Raw genomic sequence first — 24,650 nt, forward strand, 5'->3', positions numbered from 1 at the left:
GTCCCCTCACACCATGAACCAATAGAGAAAAAGACCAAACACCCAAACTTTACCTAATTTAACCCACTTCCCCCCCCCCACAAACCTCCATCCCTACACATAAATATATCTTCCCTTTTCTTTCAATGCAGTTTCGATACCTTTCAATGCAGTTTTGATACCTTGACCCCAGCTTGTTGCCGAACCCTTATTTGAATAAATTGAAGAAAGATTATAGAAGTAGATACATAATGTTATAAGGTATGGTGAGAGGAGAAGAATAAGCTTTGCTTATTCCCCCAAATGATAACCACATGATCAATTTAAAATAGGTGTTTAATGACTTAGAAGAAAAATGGAAGGGTTTGTAATAATAACAGGAGATTTTAATATAGTAAAGATGGTAAGATGTTTGGAGAGAGCTGATAAGAGATGATACAAAGTTTACTTTTTCATCTTTAGCGCATAAAAGCTATTCTATGATCAATTATATTTTTGTATCTTAAGATCTGGTTTTTAGAGTGATTAGGAAAAATGTTTGATGCCACTATACAAAAGTCTATTAAGTATTTGGGCATAAATATCCCAAAGAATTTAAAGAATTTAAAATATTTGAAAAAGGAACATTTTTGATAAATTAGAGCAAGATATTAAAGTTTGATGAATTCAGAAGGTTTGGAATATAATGATTTGGTAGGATAGCAGTGTGTAAAATGAAGATTTAGTCTAAGAGTAATATTTTGTTGATGGTGTTACCAATAAAGATAACAGAAGAGTTTAAAGACTGGCAAAATATGCTTAATAAATTTTGTAATGGAGATTAAAAAACAATGATTAATAAAAGTAGATGGTATAATTCTCTAAAGTTAAGTTTTTCTAGTCAAGATTATATTATGTAACTAATCTAATGTGGCATATTCTAGGTATCATATCTTAGCCTAATAACTTAATATGGGTGATATTGGAATCACAGGATGTTGGTGGGTATCTTGCAAATATTTTTAAGCAACATTGTAAGAGTATTGTTTTTAAAAAATTAAAATCTCTTTCTTAAAAATACGTTACAAATTTGGAATAAATGTAGAAGAAAATATTCCATTAAATTCTTCATTACATCCAGTAATGCAGTTTCAGAAATTTCCACAAAAATAGAATGGGAATTTGGAAAATTTGTTAAGGAAAAAGCAAAGTAATTAACATAAAAGATTGGTTGAAAAAGATGAGAAATAAAGACTAAGTTATAGCAGTATTAGGATCGGAAAGAATATCTTGACACATCTTTATCCAATTAGAATAATGAATTAAAGAATGGGTAAAAAGAAATGCTAAATGTATGGATCTTACAGGATTTGAAGAAATTCTAGTTCAGAAGCAGAAGATAGACAAAATAATATGAGGAATGACAAGTAGAATTTATAAGCTATTAATAGAAGCAGAGGATCGACAAGATTTTCTTAAATCATTATGGGAATTCGATTTGGGAGAATTACTAAGGTGTGGAAGAATATGTGGGGTAAAATAATATTAAAATGTATATCTGTAAGGATAAAGGAAAAGATTATAAATTAGTTTGGAGACGTCATTTAAATCCAATGAAATTAAATTATGTAGATATCAAATGATCTAATTTATTTTGGAAAGAATGCCAGGAATTAGGTACTTATTTCCCTACGTGGTGGGACTGTGAGGTTTTGGAGGTTGATCTTCAACAAAATAAATGAAATATTAAAGTTAAATATAGAGGCTTGCTCTAAGATAATACTTTTATCAATATCAATCAAGGGAGCTGGACAAAAAATAGCTATTTTCTAATTTATTAACAGCAGCAAGATGAAGGGTAGTAAGGAGGTGGAAAGATAAGCATGATTTTCATTTGGATGAATGGTGTAAAGAGGTTTAGGATGTAGTATTAATGATAAATTTATGTATGTGTAATGTGAACATTAAGAAGGGATTGTTACATAAGGATATTTTTATTGATATATGGGAAGATTTTATTGTGTGTCTTAAATGGGTAGGAATTTATACCTTCACAAGAAGTTTTGGAAGGGAAATGGGACTACATAAAGAAGGAAAACTGTTTATATCTCCAGATGGTTCTGGTGGATGTTTTGTATTATTGGGGAAGTAGTTGCTATTTTTTGTATTAAAGTTTTTTTTAATTCATTGTGTCTTATTTATTATTAGTTTAATTTAAAAATTAAAGTGTGCATGAGATGACATGTTTACAAAATCATGTTGCTGTTGTTCCTATTATCACTTTTATTATTATTTAGGAATTATTTTTAGTGGAAATCAATTTGAAGTACTCTGATGATGAACAAGTGTTAATCCAACAATCATTGTATGAGAAATAGATGTCAAAAATGAATCTCTCTGGTAGTCACCAATTTAAGTTGATTACTTACTTGACACCAAGGCAATTGAACATAAACTATTGTATTGGGGCAAATGCACAAATCATTTTTTCCTTCTCTACACATTGTCCTTCTTCCAATCTGCTCTAATACAACAGTGAAACACATTTGCAATTAGAAGTGTGATATGTTGGGCATGTTGTCTGTATACCTCTGGTCCTGCCATGATGGGGAAAATCACCTCTGGTGGCATTTTGTTTTATGCTGCTTATAGTTTAAATAGCTACCGTATTTTTTGCACCATAAGACGCACTTTTTTCCCACAAAACAGGGGGGTGAAAAGTCTGTGCGTCTTATGGAGCGAAGAAAACAGATTATATTTGCCTGTTTTCTTCTCCTAAAAAATTGGTGCGTCTTATGGAAAGGTGCGTCTTATGGAGCGAAAAATCTGTTCATGTTTTACTTATATTTTGTTTATGTTATTTTGTTATTCTGTGTAAACCCACCCTGAATAGTACACATGCACTAATGGGGTGGTATATAAATCAAATAATCAAGTTAATTAAACAAGTAAATTCATTGCTCACAGCAAGAATGGGCAGTCCAAAACTGACCGTCTCAGAGCTCAGAGAAATTTCCCAGATTTTTGCATAGATGAATATGCAATTAAGAATATAAGACCATATGAAGAAACCCAATGGATCAGCTCCAAGTATTGTCTAATTTAAATTGATATTAAATTAATCTACTTCATCATGGACTATGCATCATTTGAGGTTAGTTCACAATTTTTGAAATAACAAGGAACTAGGGAGAGAATGTGCACTGCTTGCATATGTCATGAGGCCAGGAGTTGAATGCTTTCCAGCTATATAAAAGGCCGATAGCAGAGAATGTATTAAAACTGGAAAAGCTGGAACTTGTGAAATAAATTAAATTGATATACTTCACACAGGAGTGTTGTTGCCTGCTAAATACTCTTCTCCCACTTGAATTTCAATAGACTTTGGCTCACGTAAGGCAAAAAGATGTTTTACTGGTCACACAGAGATATAAATTTGGTACCAGAAGGAACACCCATTTAGCCCTATCTTACAGATGGCTTCATACATACTCATTTGAATTAGTGAAATGAACTGAAGATTGGAGCTGGAGCAGTCAATTGTATTGATCAATATTTTTCTGCCAAATATGTTAGTAGTCGAAAAAGAAAACATTTTGAGAATTGCTGAAGATATGTCTCAAAGCTAAAACTTTTCCATGTCTGTTGAACATGCGTTACCCACAAATTTGTATGCTTATTTAAGACTCACATATCACTTTAAAATTAGTGTAAGTAACCAAAGGGTAAATGGAACTGCAGTTTCTGTTAGTTCTGAATGAGTCTGTACAATTCTGCCTATAGAATCACCCATTAATTCCTACAGGATTAACATAATCAGAACAAGTCAAATGTAAGATCTGCAGGGATTCTCTGGCTAAATGGGGTGGGTATGAGAAATGCATTCTGATCTCAGATGTATATGAGTGTACCCAATTTGGAACTGCTGGGCTGAAGAGCAGACTTGAGTGTAAGACACAATTGAGATCCATACATTAATGGGCTCGTGATACAATTTGTGTGACAAAAAAATATTCTGGAAATGGGCATGTCTGGAAAATGCATGTAAAATCTGTGTACATTGAAAGCATACGATAAATGTCCTTTAGATCTTGGGGGAGGGGGAATGCAAACATTTCAAAAATCCACACAGAGATGTATGTACATATGCATGTATTTGATACATTTCAAAGTTGACCAATAGGTGTACACTTGAACTTGTACAATGGCTGAAACTCCATTGAATATCTTTGCTAGCAGAATGTGTTTCCCTTGGCACTTAGGATTGATAAGTGAACAAACAGGATAAAACTTGAAAATTCTCAAAGTAATTTCAATAGCTAACAAAGCTTTAGAAAACATTGTTATACTGAAAATATTGTTACACTTGGGCCTACTTGTTACTTTTCTTTTGAAATGTAATTTAGCTAGCATTCTCATTGCCTAAAACATAATTAATTGCAAGTACCGACATGTACATAGAATACTTGTTATTAGTTACTTCCAAGTTCTGAGCATTGCCAGTCACCGGCTCATCTGCTCAAGTGTGTAAGGAACTGAGTAGTTTTGACAGCACTGGGGAACTGCTTCTCTTTCGGCTTTTCCTGTGGAATGAGGAGCTGGAAGCAAGAGGAGGCATTCCCCCATGAAATGCTTGTTGTGAGAGCTGAGCAAGAAGGCGCAGACTCAGCCCTTTCCTCCAAGTACCCTAGACGGTTAAGGCCATGGTCTTTTGGTTTTCTTACCAATTATTTTCATAAATCCCTTGTCTTGTTCCATAGATTATTTAATTGTCTTGGGTTAGAAACAATAAAAACTTGGAAAAGTAGTCAGACCGCTTGGGAGATCGAGGAAGTAGTATACTTAAAAGTAGCATTTCTTCATCCCAGAAAATATGCAGAGGAAGAATACAGTGCTGTGAATTTTAACAAACCACTTGCTGTTCTCTTAGGATATGGTAATGTGGAAATTGTTCTTTTCTGTGTGTATTGTTAGTGAGGAGCAAGGCTATTCTTATGAATTTTTAGGTTTTCTTCTTTTGCCATATCACCTGAACTACTGCGAACGCTCTCATATTTTCATGATTTGCAGCCTTATACAACTTGGTACCTCCTGGATCTGTTAACCTACAATTCCAGTAATCCCCATCCAGCATGTGAACTGTAGTCCAGCACCGCTAGTTTAAAGTAACTAAGATGCACTCTACGGGGAAAATGTATCTAATTTGCCTATTGTGATTTTGAAAATAATAACCCATGGTTCATCTATAACAAAACATATTTATGTGATGTGATGTCAAGTCAGAAGTGACTTATAAGCCTGATAAGGCTTTTAAGGTAAATTAGATGTTTGAGACGTGCTCTTACATGTTCCGCAACCCCAGTGAGTTCCATGGCTGAGGGGGAATTTGAACCCAAGTCTCCTGAATCAAGTCTGTCACTATCTGTTACACAACTAGGTGTCACGTCTATAATATACAGACAGTTAAGTGAGACTTTGTCAGTCATATTGGCTCAGTCATTACTCTTATCAGAGAAGGCAAATTGAACAGGAAAATATATAAAGAAAATGCTGAAATGCATCTATGCTTATTAACATCAGCTTAGTAGGGATTGCCAGTTACCTCATGTTTACTATTGTTGAAATGTATGGCCTCAATACAAGAAGCTGCCCACTAAGTTAAAAGACTTTTTTCATCAGAACTCTAATGCTAAAACAAGTATTTCTATGGCAATTTATACATCGTTCATGTTGACAGTCTGTAGCATAATCATACGTCTGATGTGTCTAAGGTTCCTTAGTAAATGGTGGTATTCGTCAGTAAACATAGTGCTTCATTCAGAATGAGCAGGAGAGCCGCCATACACAATATAGCGTTATGACACTTTGAAGGAAGTGAATTAATAGGTACCTCTATAAAGTATTGGATACCTATTAGACCAGGACTTCAGGACTTTTTAGGTTAGAACCAACGCCTTGAACTCAGCCTGGAAACAGATTGGCAGCCAGTGGAGCTGCTGTAAAAAGGCAGGTTACATGACCCCTGTAACCAGTCCCAGTCAGCAATATGGCTGCTGTGTTTTGGGACACTTTCCATAGGCAATCCCACATATAGAACATTACAGTCATCCAGCCAGGATGTAAAGTACATGTCACCGTGGCCACATCAGACCATTCCAGGAGCAGGTAGAGCTGGCACACAAGTTTCAACTGTGCACAGGCACTCCTGGCCACTGCTGAAACCTAAGCATCCAGGCTCAGAGACAAATCCAGGAGTACACCCCCCCAAGCTGTGTTTTCAGAAGAAGTGCAACCCCATCCAGCACAGGCTGCATCCTTGCTCTGCCTTTTGACTGACTAGGAGCACCTCTGTCTTGTCCGGATTAAATTTCAATTTATTCAGCCTCATCTAGTCCATTACTCACATCAGTATTATGACCTGACATTGCAATTCTCTTAAAGTTGTCCTCATTTTATCAACAAGAACTGCATAGGAGACAAGTAGAATTTCATTCCTTTCAGTCAGATGACAACTTCAAAGGGATTGTTCCCTTAATTTATTGTAAAACAAAGCATTTGATCAGTTTTGTATTTTCTACTCATATAAGTGTTTTATCTTCTCAATGTTTCTGTAAAAGTATCACCTACTCCTGCATTTAAACAACTAATCTATATATATTTTCAAACCTAAGAGGAAAATCTCTTGAAAGACTTTTATCAAAATTAGGATTCTTTCTTTTTCTTTTTTGTCCTTGACTCTTAGTTCAGGACAGGGCTATAACTGTTTGTGAGGGGTGTTGCATAGAATTAGCTTGATCATCTGACATTCCATCATTCTCAGCCAGCATGACTAGTGGTCAGGAATGGTGAATGGTGACTGTCTAACAATATCTGGACAGATTGAGAAATGCTGGTTATGGGCTACATAGCTATGATTTACTGTCTGAAGCTCATCCTTTTGCATAATGTCAAAGAGAAGGCAAAGAAACATAATGTGTGGGCTATGAATTCACTCACCTTTTCCATTCTGAAATATGAAACGGTTTTGGCTTAAGGATGCATGAACCAACATTTCAACAGTTTTCCAAACACAAAAACTTCTCAGGCTCAGGCAATGAAGTTATTTGGCACAAAGTTCAACACTGAGATTGGGGGGGGTACATTCTGGTCCTCTCAATGGGGCTTTGAGTTGGATACTGGCATCCTATTTGATGGCACCAAGCCTTGAAGTTCATGGGTCCGAGAGATGCATCCCAGGCTTCCCCTTGATCCCAGATCTTTTACAGGAGTGGACCTAGTTGCAAGGAGCTCACACATTTTAAGTCACATCACTGTCACCACTGTATGTTTTCTACCACCCTTCCTGCCCTGAAGTACTCTAGAAGGCAACTGTGCTGGTGATTCAGGGTTCTAGTGGCAGGAATCCCATTATTTTCTAAAGCAGCAGTTCGTCAACCAGTGGTATAAATCTAGGTGGGATGCAGGGTTTTCATAACAGCTATCAAGAACATCCTCCATCTTAGTGTTGTCCTAAAAGTGTGGTGTACAGTCTCCTACCAACTCAATCCAGATTATTTTCTCAGAGAATTTATTTTTGTTGTATCATGGCTGGACTTCCTTTCTTTGACAAAACGAGCAGTGAATCTAAGATATGAAAGACAGAGAATTGCCGTCCTAGACCATCTAACTAATGTCCTCCAGTGGTTTTTGACATCAACTTCCATCACCCTAGCAGAAGTTGTTATTTTAAAGCCTTTGGAGGACATTAGGATGGAGCAGACTACCCCAGACACTGCCCATGTAGCATCCACAGCATTAGGAACTACATATGAGAAATGTTCTTCTTATACTGACAAAAGAAGCACTCTAAATGTTCTGAATGGTGTCCTGAGGATGTGCACCACTGTGTTGGGAATCAGGAGCTATGAAAGAAGTCGTAAGACTGGACTTGGTGCCACAAATGATTGGTTTCAGAAACATTTCACAGTGCTCCTTTCCTTGATCTTCTCCCAACACCTCTTTCCAAACTTCCTCACGTTCTTTGCCTCTTTCACATTTTAAACTGATTGGGCGCATGTCTACTATCTACCCATTTACTCGGTTCATAAGTGCATAAATTGCATAAGCTTGCAGTAGACAAATTTGCAAAACAAACCTATTTTTAAGCTATTTTAGCACCCAACAGACTCGCACACCTCCTTGATTTTGAATGTGCATAGTTTAGCAATCTTTATACAGCCACAATTGCCCCTGCAAGCATTACAGATAGAAGACAGCTAAATAGTCACTTGTGACCAGCTTGCAAATTGCTAAACTAAAGTGTTATGTTTCTGGATATTTACCCACATAAAAATACTGCCTGCATGTTGTGGGCTAGTCACATCAGTGAAAATGATTCAGCACAGAGTGTCCCTGATTTTTAAATAAATGCTACACCGTTAAAACAGATGATCTGTATTGAGTTAGTGGACTTTAGTATAAACTTGTACTGAATGCTAAGAAATTTTCTCATCCTCAGTGAAATAGTGTCTTAGCACACAGAGATATCCAATAAAAGAGAAAAAGAAAGACCATCACTATGAGATTTTTTACTCCTATGTCATCATCATCAGCATTTTGTGTAAATGACAAAAAAGTTGCACAAAATGAAACTGTTAAAAGGGAAATGGAAAGCTTCCTCTCCCTTCCCCTCCACAAGTGAGCAGAAAGGAAGCTTTCCATTTCTCAAGATTGTTAAGAGCCTTCAGCAAAAAGACAGACAATTGCTTTGGTTCAATCTTAGTGATCATGCATGCCGGAACCAAGTCAATATGGAGCAATCCTACTTGTGCCCCCCCCAAAAACCTGTAGCCCCAACAGGGTCCCAAAAAAGTGCAGATATGCAGCAGATATGCATTGATCCAAGGTGGGCTGGTTCATTTGTGCATTGTGTGGTCATTGGAAAAAGAAGTGAACCAGCCCATCCCCAACCTGGACCAAACTGCAGAACAGATCCCCATCAGATCATGCCCTGAGTCTACCTTTCATTCTGCAAAATGGATAGAGCAGCCAATAAACGTCTCCTAGATTTCTCTTGCACAAAGAACTCTGGGAACTGCATTTCTGGGAGGGGAGGTAGAGATCCATGCCAGAAATCTCTCAACCTCCTGACCATACTACAATTTATAGAATTTGCGGGGAGGGGGAGTAATAAAACCTGGTTTTGTTTGATCATATCTGTATTTTAAACAATTGTGACGGCTTTTAGCTAATACAATAAACTTGAACTTGAATAAAACCTGGTATAAAACTGGCATGTTTGCATATGCCCTTGAATACATTTCAAAGATCACAAGCAATTTCCAGTGCAGTGTGCAATGCTGCTGTAAAAGAAGCACATACATATTGTTTCTGGATTGCTAGATAAGTAAGTCTTTTGTTCAGTAATCCTAATGGAATTTCACATAGACTCTAGATGAGTTTGTTGATTTGTTTGGAATTTCTTACTGCTTCTTCTATCTTTTTTTTAACCACATAAAATCTGTTAAGGAGCAGAAAAAGAGATTGTTGCATTGGTACGGCTAGAAGCTCTCCTTCTGGAACCACCCATAGTCAGGGCTCTTTATCAGGAAATTTCAGATGAGTATATGGAAAGCAGAAGCTCATTATGTTTGGAAAGAGCTAGACAAGGCAGATGAGCACCTTGTATAATAAGCTATTAGCATATTTTAAAATTCCAAATAAATTCAAAACATAAAACAAGGACTGCTGAGAATCTGTTCTTCTTTAATTAACCTTCTGACCTGGATTTGCATTCCTTCTGCATACAGTGTTAAGTAAAAGCGAACATATCCTGGGAACATGGCTTGACGGGGCTCTAACGAAAGTGGCATTAAGGGTTTAAAAAGAAACTATTTGTTCCAGGGTGCTTTTTATTTATTCATAACCCACACAGCTCACTTTTTGGAAGGAAAAAACACTCCCCCAGTAGTCTTGTTAAAATGCTGGAATGCCAAAAGCTTAGGTGGAATTGCAATAGCAGGTCAAGGTCTACAGGAGTCAAATTATTTGCATGAAAGGGATTATTTTAGGAGAGTATTAAATAAGGCCTATGCCACAAATTTAAGCTGGTTTAATATTCTGTCCCCAGAGAGATGTCATGGGGGAATGGGCTTGGAATCTCCAATATAAATTCCCCAGAATTACAGAGTTGTAATACCTAGGATTCTTTTGTGGGATCTGTTGTCATTTTTGTTTGTAACAACAACAGGAAGTCATTCCTCAAGGAGCTTGGGATCATATTTATGGAACTGTTGCATTTTTATTTCACTAAATCTCTGTCTGGAAGGTTAGATGGAGGGTTAGCGACTCGTACAAAGTCACTCCAAGCTGAGAGAGGATTTGGACCAGCGACCAAATCCCTTGTAACACACTACCTGTCAGTATGAAAAAGGTACTATCAGATGATAACTTGGACACTCCTTTGCCAGAAATGTTAGTGGAGCTGCAGCACCCAATGACGTTTTGTGAAGCTGCCTTATGACGCAACTCATACATGCAACAGCTTGCAGTACTTCTAAAGGACAGCTGCATAACAGGAATTTGCACACGTCACAGAATGATAGAACAGGAAGGGGCTCCAAGCTGAGGGAGATAACAGATTGTTTCTTACTTCTGTTTCTCATCCTTTAGGAGGAAGATCCTGCTCGTGATAGTCGGTTTAATTTTGGCTATGGGATGGGTCACTGTCTACAGGTGAAAGATGGTGCCACGGTCAAAGCCACGCCTCCCAATCTTCCTCCACCTCCCCCACCAAAGGATTCGGATTACATCAAAAAGAAGTTTGTTGACCGTGCCAAAAGGATTGATACAATATCCCGAGCTGCGTTCCCACTTGCCTTTCTCATCTTCAACATATTTTACTGGATTACATACAAAATTATACGTCATGAGGATATTCACAAAAAATAAACCATGTGCTATTAGCTGGGACCTTCTAGCCAAAGTGACTCACTTGTAAATAAAAGAGTGACATGTCTTCTCTGTTGTGGGAGCTGAGGGGTTGTTGTCTTGTGATACTAAAGAGGGCAGGGAAGGGGTAAGAAAAAAGGAAAAGAAAAGTTTCAGTAACTGTTGCACAAAACAAGAGGTGGTGAGGTCACATAATAAGGACTTCCTGAGGTACTCTCAACATGGTTCTTCCAGACTCTTGTGAGGATCAAAACAAACCTAAACAGGGCCGAAAGAAAAAGAGAAGTTTCCCTAAAAGTCTCTCTCTCTCTCTCTCTCTCTCTCTCTCTCTCTCTCTCTCTGTGCTGTATTTAAGAAATTCCTAACAGCATCTACCATGGGACTGTCTGTACGGCTGCATTGCAATGAGTTTTAAGAGGACCAAACTTTTTTCAGGGTAATGCTGCCTTTGTATATGAAACAAGTCTGCTAAGCTACATTCCATCAACGTCTGCAGTTAGAGGCTTGCCCAGAAGTCCTTTTGTGGATTGGAAATTATTTCTACTAATAGGGCATGGGAGGGTGGGGGGGAGATTTCTACTTTACTATCCTTGTAAATGTGCATTTTAATATCCTTGCGTTCATAGAGCCATTGCTTTTGAAGTCCAACTTGTGTAAGTTGTGGTTAATTTGAATGCTTCCACTTGCGGAAATGACCTGTGAGATGGCTTGTTTTATCTTGGTTCTAAGTAAAACTGCCAGACGTAAAAGAGCACCTATAAGAGAAAGAAGTCTCCTGCCCTTTTAATAGTTATGTAGAAAATGGGGGGGGGGATCCATTTCTCCTTCTCAGCTGTTCAGTGCAGAGCTAGCCTGGAATATTTTGCTGCTTGAGGCAAAGAACAAGATGAGTACTGCTTGGAAAAGTTAGTTCTCTGATCTCTGATGTGTACATAAAAGCCGGCTAAGATGGGCAGCTGAATTTTTTTGTCAGTGCTGCTAATAGGAGAGCGTCTTTCCTTGTAAGCTGAAGGCTGCAGGCTAGCATGGAGGTGAAAGGCAGACTAGATGACACATAGCTCTCTTTTCTAGCATCTTGCTGTCATCTCTCAGTGTCTCCCAGGCCAGGTGAGGCATCAACCCAACAGTGGGCCAGCCCTGATCAAAGTCTAAGAGCTTTATCCTCTTTGCTGTCTGGCCACCCTGGTTCTAAGACAGTGCACTTACTTTCATTTTTGCCTACTTATTTCTTCTTTCTAATTGATTCCATGCAACATAAAGTGCCAAACTGTAATTTACCTACTGTATTACCCTGTAATGCACTATTGACAAAGAATTTGTTTCCTGGCATATCTCATTTTAGCATTGACTTTCTATTACTGCTCTCATTGTAGCTGCAAGTTGATAGCTCTGTAGGTAAACATGACCTATTTACAAACCTCTGATTTATATCTTTACTTTTTAAAAAGTGGCTATCATTTTAAATATCGTTAACTAACTGAAAAGTTTTAAAACTGTACTGTGATTTTCATAACCTGTTAACCTTTCAGTGCCGGAGCGATGTGGTCCAAATCCTTGCTATGTGTTTTAAAGTAGAAATAAAAGAATAATAGTAATAAAACAAAACCCAAAAAGGAGGTATTTTTGCTTAACCACATGGGGGGGGGAAGAGAACCTATAATTTTAAAAAGAAATAAACATTACAATTTTACAGTTGCTGTAAAAAAAAGGTTTATTACCAAAAAGGGGGTAATTGTTCCATTTCAATAAAGCTAAATGTATGGTTGATTTTTGCACATCTTTGTTTCATTGCTCCTGTTTCTCACTGCTTCAGGAGAATACAAAATGAAGTACCATAAGAATATTAAGGAATATGAGTAAGAAAAATAATAAATATTCCCCATACCAATATTTAAATACATCCTGGAATCAGCATACAGTCACCCATAAGATTTATATTACAAATTCAGATAGTTCCAATAAGCTATTTGAATTGACATAGAACATGGAAAGAAGATTCTTACTGGCAAATACAGTTCAAAATTTTATTTCCTAAGTGAACTTCCTCAAGATTCTCCGTTACTACATAAAACAGATTTTGGTTTTTTCCCCCTTGTGCTCCTTATTTGTCTAAAATAGTTCTTAATATTTTATTCAGCTCCTTCTGTCTTACCAAAGCTGCCACTGCCATCTGTTTCAACAAATACGATTCATGTTCAGCCGAATAACAATGTGTTCATTTTCAAATTAAATCCATTCATTCATCTTAAAAACGGGCTTTTCCCATGTTGCATTGGCTAATCATTAAATGAGAATTAATTATCTGTCTATTTCACTGTTTAAGCAGAATTGTGTCTGCACTGAGAGTCTCTGGTAGCCTGGTAGCTTGCTTGTAAACATATGTGCATGGAGCAAAATCTTTGTGATAGATGACATGGCCATGATTTACTTGAAAGGAATTTGTAGTTTCAATTTTTATCTAAACATCAAGAAGAAAGACCAGGGCTTGTGTTAGGACTGGTACAGTCAACCACCTATCATGTTTCACACCCAGGTGGGGAGCCACCATTTTGATCCAACTTGTTCTGTTGTTTCTTTGCCTCACTTTTGCTGCCTGCTTATTCACCCACCTTCTAGTCTAGAGGGATTGGGCAATGGCTTTGAGTATAAGGAGTGCCACTATATATTCACCAGCTCTTCTCTCTAACAGCCATCACTACGGACTAATTGTGGTAAAGGAGCTAAGTGCATTGGGATGGGAAAGCCATACTGAGGACCTTATGTTCTAGGACTCCTAAAACCTGAAGCCTGCTATTGTTAAATACCTAGAGAAAGGTAATATGGCGGGAAAAGAAGTGTATCTGAGGAAAAAGGTATAATTCCTCTAAGTATGATATGGTGGGGAAATAATACTTTGAAATAGCAATTAGTTACAGCTACAGTTCAAACCCCACCCCCAATATTTAGCTACTGCTACAGTTACAATTTCTGAAAGTAATTGTTTGCTTCCCCATTTCCCAAAAGTAACCAAACAAGTTACTTTTCCTTATCCTTTTTTTTTAAAAAGTCTGAATGATGCAAGTGCAGCACAAAGCACACAAAAGTGAGTATTCTACTGATGACCTGGAGGTGGTGGTTTCATGCTGCTTGTCATGTCACCTCATGCCAAGGATAAGGTGGCCCTGGGACTGATACAGAAGCCATGGCGGTTGACTGGACACTGGACCCTTCGGGGACCACTCTGGAGTAATGTACTTTAGCTAAAGTTTTAGTATTGCAAAAAGAGTTAATTATTTGTAACTAGCTACCTCTAGGGTTGGATAGGAACCCTCTCCTCTTTTGCATCCAACCACCTTTATTGGAAAGGGCAGTGTGGCACAGATAAACCAGCTATTCTTTTTTTCTTGAGTTATTTTTGATGATTTGGTGATTGCTGAAAATTGCCCACTAGTTCCAATGTGAGGACCCAGCCCACACGGCATGCATACCTTTGTAAGAAGGTTCGTTCTTTCCCTGTGGCTGTTCCCTTTCTTGAACTGTAAAAGACGAGTCATTATTTTGAATAAAATAACTTTTATTAACAGAACCTATTGCTTCAACTTTGTTCAACTCGTTAGAACAGCAAACAGATAACTGAGGTGGGGAATTGTCCCACATCCATAACAATGACTTTTCTTGGTTAATGTCCTTTAGTAACAAATTCTGCTTGATTTGTCTTTGTCAGTTGGTTCTCTCGGTTGTTGCTTGCGCCTGGTGCATATAGTCCCGCAGCATGGGTGGCGAGCCCACTGCCCCTCTGCCTGTTTCTCCCTCACGTAGCTCGGGTCTGCTGGATAGACTTGTTGCTCTGGACCTTGATCCCTTGGAAAGACTAAAACTGTCCATTCCAACAGACTTAGTCATGGTATAATTGGACGGATTTTCTCTTCTAAAGACCACTCATCTCTTCCTTCTCTGACACGCCCAGCTAATCTCTTGGTACCTTATAAGCAAATGCGCCTTCTTTAACTAAGTCATCTGTTGTTTCCTCAAATAGAGACCTTTTCTGTATCTGTAGATCTATTTCCTTCCTCGGTTGTTAAAAACACATCTACTGTACTCTCTGTCTGTCATCCCTTCGATTTACCCTTCTATCTCTCTGTCTCTCTCTCGCTCCTAACTGCTCCAACGGTTCGTTTTCCTTGCGCCTCCCTATCTCTCTCTCTATCTCTCACTGTTCCGCGTGCCTTTTCTCCTGCCTTTCCTCACACCTTTCTCTCTCTTTCTGTCTCTTTTTCCTCCGCGCAACTTCTCTCCTTTTCTTCCTCCTCGTGTGCATCACTTGCTTGATATTTTCCCTGTTCTACTTCTGTCTCCTTTCCTGCTGTTATTATTCCTTTTGATTGTTCTGTGTCCTGTTCGTGAGGGGACGGCTCACTCTCTGCTCTGACCTCACAACCTTTGATACCTGTTGTGTTAAACTTAAACACAGATGAATGTGAGTGTGGGGCTTCCTAAGGGAATGTAAAATTGAAATTTGGTCTCAGTTCTACTCTTGCAAATTGTATTCATAGACATTGTCATAAATCATTCCTTATGTGATTACTTAGGTCAAAGTAGCCTGGAAAGAGAGGGGTTATTGAGTTGTTTAACATTTTTCTTCCCACACATAAGGGGGCATGCAGTATTAGCCAGAGCTGTTAGCTTTTGCATTTAGAAACCATTGACTTGGTTTCAATTAGGTAAAGGTTCCCCTTGACATTTAGTTCAGTCGTGTTCGAATCTAGGGCATGGTGCTCATCCCCGTTTCCAAGCCGTAGAGCTAGCATTTGTCCAAAGACAGTTTCCGTGGTCACGTGGCCACTGCAACTAGACACTGAAGGCCATTCCCTTCCCATTATGGTGGTACCTATTTATCTACTCGCATTTGCATGTTTTCGAACTGCTACATTGGCAGGAGCTGGGACAAGCGACAGGAGCTCACTCCGTTGGATTGATTTGATCTTATAACTGCTAGTCTTCCTACCTTTCAGTTTAACCCACAGCGCCACCACATCCCTTTTTGTTTCAATTAGATTGTTGCTAATTTAAAAAATGGTCAAGTTTGTGAAAACATGCCTCGAGGCAGATCACACTCACAACACACTTTACTTACAGCATCAGGCATGGCTGTCAAACAATCGCTTGTAAAAGCAGGCAGAGACTGTGTACAAGTTTCTGCTCAGCAGCAGTGATGGATCTGAGTGCAATTCATTGCAAACAATGTACCCTCTAATTATCAGCCCTGCTCTCTCTTGTGCAGCTTCACCCCTGCGTGCGTGCACAACTCTGCCCCCCCAACGGGCACTGGGTTCCATTGCGATCAGAACCTAACACAATCACTGTGCAGAGAAGAACGAGAGTTGTGCAGAGGGAAACAGAGTCATGTGCATATGCAGGCACACCCAGCTTAGCAAGAACCTTGATTGCAAATAATAAGTGGTTTGTGTTATGTGCCATCAAGTCTGAATGACGTATAGTGACCCTAACAAGGCTTTCAAGATAAGTGAAATATTTAAAGAATGGTTTTACCAATTTCAGCCCTGTGAATTTCCATAGCTAAGCAGAGATTCAAACCCAGATCCCATGAGTCCCAGTCTGTCACTCTGTTCAATATACCACACTGGATATTTTAATAAGCATAATGAAAAAGAAGATAAAGTTTGGATTCCTTTAATAGTTGTATTGAAGGGGAAATTTCAACAGGTGTACATTGCATTAAAAGCCAGACCTGCTCACATTTCTCCTTCTAAGCAATTAGTATAGGTACAACAACCACATTTTTTTCATCTTGTTGCTCTAGATGACTTATCTGTAATTAATGCCTTTTTTCCTAATAATGAAGGTGCAATCAAATTACAATTTTAACATAACAAGGGATAATTACACTTTTTTGTGGTGTAACTGTAACTTTTTGTTATTTTCATCAAGTTGACCCTATTGACTTAATTGGAACTTAGGCCCAGAAAAGTGAGTATAAGAATGTAGCCTTAGACATGATGCGGACAGGGAAATGAAAAATTTGATGCCTCAGAGTTGTCAAGGGTATATTCCAAAAGATTTTTTTCCAGGGAAAAAAGAATCAATTAATCAATGCTCTCAAAACGACCTTCACTAGGATTTCCTACTATTTGACCAAACTCTTGGCTACTATGAATGATGATCAAATGGCTACAAATGGAAGACTTCTTTAACAGAAATGTTACATCAACCACCCGAATCCTTCTTGGAGAAGTCTGCCACTGTGTGGTTAAAAATGCAGACAGTGAAACAGAATCACTTACTTCATGAAGAGGAATTGTACATATCTTCCCCATGGGAGGGAAATCAGAAAAGATGGTTCTGGCATCACCATCTTCCCCAGCTAATCAATTTAATCCCTAGGTAAGCACAATTTAATAGATCATTCCCATGAGGATTAGACAAACCCACTTAGTTGTTCAAGCCTGCTATAAACAACGGAATGAATTTCCTTCCAGAATAATAAAGAGCAGAGGTTGTGATCCCATGCTCAGTTAAGTACATACAATGTGCCTTGAAACTAATGGGGCTTACATCAAGGGGACACAGCATAACACTTCTGCAAGAAGATTTACTTTCAGTTAGTAGGAAGAAGCATACCACTTCTTCGTATATTGATCAAGAAATTCCAAAATACTGTATTTTGTGCCATGTTCCTGTTCATAGAAGTAAGGAAGGTGCGCAAATATTTAAATAACACATTTTGTGCCATTTTTGTGTTGAAAGGACTAGTCCTAGTACCAGCTTCAGTCCTGACATTTTCAAATCCTTTGCCAAACAGATTTATGATCTGCCCATGTAACCAATGACATATCCAGTTTTGCCACTCTTTATTATATTCTGTCAATTGCTCAGTTGTGTCCTGTGACTAGTCCATAATATTGTACTACTTAGTTGGAAATGCAGTTTGGCTTTGCCTCTGGATGGTGGGACATTTAGCTCAGGTTGTCTAATTAAGGAGTGAGCTAGTGTTGTGATCTGGGGGCCAGTTTCCCACTGAAACCCCATGGTGGAGAAAATGGACAAAACAAAAATCTCAGTGGCCAGATGTTTGCTTCTAGTTTTATGGAAATGTTTTCAAACACTCTAAATCAATGTTCCCCAAACGTTGTGCCCCAGGTGACCTTGGCACAGCTAGTGGTCAGCACTTAGAATTTCTGGAAATTTTAGACCGAGCACATTGGGGGTCCAACATTTGGAAGGCCATTGCTTTAAGTTCTTTTGGAACACTTATTGATCAGGAAATACACCATTTTTCCTTGTTGGAATTGCTTGTAATTGTGCCTTTAGAAGTTCCTTTTTAACAAACTGCCATCCATTTTGGACTCCTTTTCCTGTAAAGTTCTCCTGCCACGGAACCTTGCTGATTGTTGTTCTGAGTTTATTAAACTCGGGAACCCATCTTCCTTGATGTCTAGCTATTTCCTCTGGAAATTTCGTCTGTTCTCCTGGGTGCTGATGTTGTCTGCCATAAAACAATCCCCTTTATTGGTTTCTGGCCTGCTTATGGAAAAGGCCCAAGTGTTCTCTTGGGAATGATTCCACTAAATCACATCAGCTAATATACTATAATGGATTAGAAAAACAAGCAAGAAGCTGAAATATGATGCAATTTACTAAATACTGTACTCCCAAATTCTAATTTGTGTTTTGCTAAGCAGGCAGTAACCTTCCTTTGCTTACCTTCCTGAATTATGCATAGTTGCCACCACTGTCCATGCCTCTTACATCAGTGGTCCCCAACCTTGGGCCTCCAGATGTTCTTGGACTACACCTCCCAGAAGCCTTCACCACCACCACTGCTGGCCAGGGTTTCTGGGGGTTTAAGTCCAAAAACATCTGGAGGCCCAAGGTTGGGGACCACTGCTTTAAGTGGAAGGGACAGACCTGTGTTTTTAAAGGGTTTTGCTTCAGCTGGTTGTTTCTATAGTATAAGGAAAGATCTTCTGATGCAGTGGTCCCCAACCTTGGGCCTCCAGATATACTTGGACTTCAACCCCCAGAAACCCTGGCCAGCAGAGGTGGTGGTGAAGGCTTCTGGGAGGTGTAGTCCAAGAACATCTGGAGGCCCAAGGTTGAGGACCACTGTCTTACATAGTTGCTTTCATTCTTTCCCTTGCATAGAGCTGCAAAACCTCCAAAATGCTTTTAGCATTCAGGATACTGTTCCTATTGATTGTTTTATTCTATTCTTCTTCTAAAGCAAGGTTGGGCAACTTGTGATCCTCGAGACACTGCAGGGGTTCAGCTCCTGTCATCTGTTGCTGTTGGCTGTGGCAGCCAAGGCGGCTGGGGGGGAAAAAAGGCACAACAATATCTGGAGGGACTCTGGCTGCTCACACCTGTTTTTATCCTAATTTCAACCCTGTGAAGTAAGCTGGGCTAAAAAAAGAGTAAATTGGATTGAAATCTGATTTTTCCCTGTTTTTTCCCCCCACATCTGTGACACACACTGGATCATTTTTGTCTTAGATCTATTACAGGGTGAGTATTTAATTATGTTTCCAAAAGTCCTAGTGAAATATGGGGAGAGATAGCTGTTGACAGCCCCTGCAGTTCATATTTTACCTACTGCTATGGCCTTTCCATAGATTTTCCAGTCTTCGTTTTAAGCAGGGTGGAGGAGAAACTGTTTATTAATACTGAACTTCCATTCCTAAAATATTTTTGCATTCTTTCAATAGACAAATATGACTTCCTGTACCGGGACCTCCATGGCAACTGTTATAGCCTAAGAAGTTAACTCATGGATGATCCGATTATCCTCCTTTTTAGCATAATATGGGCTTATGTATACCTGCTCAATCACTCTGGCTTCACTTCAACAGCACAGGGCTCCTTATTCACATGGTTGAGACCATAGGAAGCCAGGTCTCCAGTTCTAACTTACCTGGGGCTGGAGTTTGTTGTTTGATGAAGCCAGGCACACTCCAACAGCCATGGCGATAATAGTATTGGACCTGACAGGAGCCTGAAGGAATAAGAGGATCCTGGACAGTTGAATGGGAGAAGGCCTGGAATGTGAACTAGCAAATCATGGGCTGTTGCTTAGCAGAAGACCACAGCCAGTCAGGGGCAATGGCACATAATCCACTTGGTAGGTTTAAAAGAGATGCAGGAGTCTCTCACCAGGCAATCTTTGATTTTCACCCTCCCCTTCTTTGTGGTAAGGTTGTACAGGGATGCCAAGAGATGCGTATGATAACAATCTGTGGTTTCAGTGCCATTTATTGTGTATATCTGTCAGAGGCATTGTTGGTTGCAGAGAAAGGAAGCATTTGCTGCGTGTAGAAGCAGATACCAGGTGAGATGGGCAGTGGAGGTTGGAGGTTCCTGGATGGAATCATGGAGTTGAGGGGGGGGGTCCTGCAAAGGGCATTTGTCCTGCTCAGGAGGGCTGGCACAGCTCCCACCCCAGGAATGCTGAAGGGTTTCCCCTAGGGCTCTTTTTCCCAGAGCCATACCCAACTTGGCTTGGTAATCCTTGGTTACTCCACAAGGGTTGCAAGGTATGCATCGGATGGCAGAAAGATCAGCCAGTGCAGGTACCCAGTCCGTCACGCTGTGGCAAGGCTATTCCTCTGCAACGAATCAAAGCCATGGCTTGCCTTTTCTCCACAAGGTTGTTCATAAAGCTATACAAAGCTAACGTGGTGTGTTTTGTTGGAGAGCAGTGAGTGACATGGCCTGGATCCTCTCTCCTGGATCCAAAAAGCATGCTAGCATACCAGCAGGCATCTCAGCATCTCTGGAGTTGAACAGTTTCATGTCATCTTCACACATGACTGCTGTTTCCTCAAAAGGAAGTCCTTAAAGTGGCCTTTCCCAACCCGGCATCCTTTTGGATGTTTTGGAGCACAGCTTTCAATATGGTCATGCTAGCAGGGTTTCTTGTTCAAGCAGTCTGCGGGACTTTTGGATGGAGAAGATGGATTTAAGCCATGAGTTGGTTTGCACTTATTGTACTATGGTTGTTTCTGATATGTCAAATATTTAAATTTTTTTAAATTACTTTTTAAATAAAGAAAAGATCTCTGGTCAGGTCACCTACATAACAGAGCAACTAAACAGCTGGAACAGCCTGATTCCTCAAAACCCTGACAGCTTCAGTGAGCAGCTGAAAATTAATTATCATCACCAGTTCCTGAATCTCCTCAAAGCAATTGTAATCAAAAATGAAATTGCTGCTTCATTATTTGGGAGTTGTTGCCTCGATAATAATCAGAACATGATGTTTTAAGCTTGATTATTCAGTCTCGGCTGCTGCACTTCAAAGATACAGGCCTCCTTTTCCAGGCCTCCTTGAAGAGTTTGCGAAAGCAGAATTACTTACCAAATTGACAAATCTGTCAGCCCACCAGCGTGTAAACTCCTTGCAAAAACAGCAACACTGTTGTTAGCTCGTCCCTGATTCTGACCAGATGAGAGAAATGCAAAACACCAGAATGTCACTGCAGATTAAGTGCACAATGTGCACCGATTCTTCCTTCTTCTGTGCGCAAACCTAGGGGAATGGGGCTTGAGCAGGAACAGTAAAAGACATTCACACAAAATGATGCCCGCAGGAAATGTTGTTGCATTACATGCATTTCACTTCTGGTTACAATATCAGATTAAAATGCTATTTGTGTTGACATACTAACAATGCCCGATAACAGTTCCAATATAGCATTTCTTTTCCAATGCTATGTTTTTGACTGCATGCATTTATTTATTTACTGACTGATTTATTTGGAAGTGTAGTATAAATTGGCAAGCCTGGACTTTAGGACTTCCAAGCATTCATTGCAGACACCTTCTCAAATGAGTGGCATGGAAAGGACTTGGATTGAGTCAAAGTGCAATTAAATCCATTGAAAATGTGGGATGAGATACAGACCATACAGGATTAGTTTAAGAAGTATCAGGGCAGGTGGAGCATAGAAGGTCTGGTTGAAAATAAAATGGCCTCCAGGATCTCCATCACCCTGGCACAGATGACTGAGCCGTGCTTGGCAAGGAGGGGCATGCTTCTGACTGAATGACCTCACACCTGTTGCCAGGCTTCCATCATCTGTGAGGGATTACGATTAACAGCAAAGATGGTTCCTGGCAAGGGAACCTTGAGTTGGTTCAACTGTATGCTTAAATGACCAGGAAAGCTCCAAAGAGCTCAGATTTCGTAAAAAGAGAGCCTTTACATTGGTCAAAGTTATGAAGATGTTTCTAATGAGATGGCATTAAGAAAGGATGTGTGATCTTAAGCACTTAAGCACTGGAATCCTTTGACATCTGATTCTCAAACACAAAGGCTGCCTAAATTGTATCTCTGCAACACTAATATTTCCACCTGGAATGATGAGCTGTCTCTAATATCTGTCTGGGCCCTGGGAGTGACCAATTCCTCATCCTTCCTGGACAGCTCCTTTCCAGAATCCATCCATAGGCTTTCTCGTTTGCCCCTCATTCCTAGCTAATCATGCTTGCCAAACAGCAGCTCCCCACTCCCTGAGTTGTTAGGACCATAACCTGAGGCAAGCCCTTGTGAAGTAGTAGCTTGCATATTAAAGCTAAATAGTTTGTGTGGACTTACAAGCATGTGTACAGGCAATGTGGATTCCTGCATTACCTCATAAACAGATATTCTGTACGTACAACATACCTTTGTCCTGAGCCAATGTGTCCTGGAGCTACTTGGGTGCAGGTAGCAAATTGTCTTGATAAAGTGTGGGAATGTTGTGGCTTAAAAAAGTTAAAGTTTAGGGACCTACAGAGCAGAATTAGCCTCAAGTTTCTCCACAGAAACCACCCCAATTGTTTGTTCTCATCAACTGGCACTCAGAGTCTCAATAACTCACTCTGAGACACCGGTAAAAGAAATAATAAAAGTTCAATTTATTCACAGTTCTGAACTGATAAGAGTAGACAGCATTCTATAAAAAAATAATGACACAAACAGAGTTTAACTGATTTATAGCTATGTTACTGCCTGACTGACAGCATAACTACATAGCTCGATCTATGAAAAAAGAACAAGAAAATAACTGTTAAGTTAAATTACGTTAATAGTGGGATGTGGTGGCGTTGCAGGCTAAACTGCAGAAGCATTTGTGTGCTGCAGGGTCAGAAGACCAGCACTCGTAAGATCGAATCCACGCAATGGAGTGAGCTCCCATCGCTTTGTCCCAGCTCCTTGCCAACCTAGCAGTTCGAAAGCATGTAAATGCGAGTAGATAAATAGGTACCACCTTGGTGGGAAGGTAAACAGCGTTCCGTGTATAGCCGCGCTGGCCACGTGACAACAGAAACTGTCTAGGGACAAACGCTGGCTGTACGGCTTGGAAATGGGGATGAGCACCACCCCCTACAGTTGGACTTAAATGTCAAGGGGAACCTTTACCTTTACCTTAAATGAAGTTAAATTGTGGCTTTCCTCAAAGTCTTAGGCAGAGAGGAAATAATTGATTACTGATGGATTGATTGACAGTTCTCCCAGCCTAGAAAAATCCCTCCCAGCCCAATACTCTTAAAGGCAGCATACAAAGCTTGCAACAATTCCAACCGGTGGGTGCCCAGGTTTTAAAGCCACCACATGCACAGTAATATCTGAGATGAGTTTCTGATTCTTTGGTACCACCCCCTTCCCAAAATTTGCTTCTCTGCCTGGAAACCTAGGTAAACAGAGCTGTTCCCTGAGACTTAATCCAGAGGCCTATGACCTGATAATCCTATTGCTAACTTCAGAAACATCACCATCTAGCACATTCCAAGAAAAGGAGAGAAAGCATTCTGGTTTTTGTGCACATGTGGTCACTTTGAATTGTGTACAAAGACTGTATTACTCTTTCTCCTTTTCTTGGACTATGGAAGATACCCCTCCCTTGCCTTTAAAACTCCCATACTGTTTTTCAGATGGGGAAGAAGGCATAACTACAGGTGTGTGAAGACATTCCCAGGAGGGCATAAGATTGTATAATATTCTTTACCTACTTAAACACATTTCTAGGATAGAGATCATCACTAGAATATAGACTTTATTTCACCTTGTTAGTAAGTTTAGTTTAAAGTGATTTTTAAAAATTAAGCTTTGTTTATCTTTACAGAATCTTTTCTTAAAAGCTGGTCGGATGAAGGAAAAGAAGGAGTGGGGGAGGGATGCAAGAGTTCCTCAAAAATCAAGAAGGGATGTGATGCTAAAAGGATGGGAAACCACTGGTCTGGCAAGAGGGACACCACTTGCCTCCGGAGAATCACTTCACGGTCTCAAAGCAGCCTCTCTGTTTGTCAGATTAGGACCATGAACTGGCTCACTAAGCATCTTAGGTATAACTCCTGGAAGCAGGCAAGGATGTTCGACATAGAGGGTAACTATAATAAAGAATAACAAACAGGAGGCCCATTTAAGAAGGACTGATGCTCTAGAAAGATATTTTACCTATTAGTTTAAGAAACAGATAAAACTCAAAATATGCTGATTTATTTTTAACAGCTCACACGGTGTAGCTCAGGAGTAAGAATAATATGACTGTGTGCCATCAAGTCAGTTCTGAGTAATGGTGACCCTTTTCAGGGTTTTCTAGGCAGAGAGCAGGCAGAAGTGGTTTACCATTCCCTTCTTCTGTGGGTATCCTGGGACTGTGCAGCTTACCCAGGGCCATATAGGATGGCTCTTCTCTCAGGAGGTACAGTTTGTCAGTGTGCACTTAAAACTGCACATAATTAAAAGCGCCATCCATAAAAAGAAATGCCTTCAAATAAGCAATGGC

General features: G+C 39.6%; 1 protein-coding gene across 9 annotated transcripts in view; it reads left to right on the forward strand.

Annotated features, from left to right (window-relative positions):
- GLRA2 (glycine receptor alpha 2) overlaps positions 1-12,652 on the forward strand; it is a 156,625-nt gene extending 143,973 nt beyond the window's left edge. For all 9 annotated transcript variants that reach the window (XM_078390390.1, XM_078390392.1, XM_020786799.3 and 6 more), the window contains one exon: positions 10,609-12,652. In XM_078390390.1, coding sequence (XP_078246516.1) covers positions 10,609-10,887 — 279 coding nt within the window. In that variant the 3' untranslated portion in view covers positions 10,888-12,652. The remainder of the gene's footprint in view (positions 1-10,608) is intronic.
- Positions 12,653-24,650: the final 11,998 nt, after the last annotated feature.

The sequence above is a fragment of the Pogona vitticeps genome, chromosome 3 (genome assembly GCF_051106095.1).
Source record: "Pogona vitticeps strain Pit_001003342236 chromosome 3, PviZW2.1, whole genome shotgun sequence".
In the NCBI taxonomy this organism is placed as follows: domain Eukaryota; kingdom Metazoa; phylum Chordata; class Lepidosauria; order Squamata; family Agamidae; genus Pogona; species Pogona vitticeps.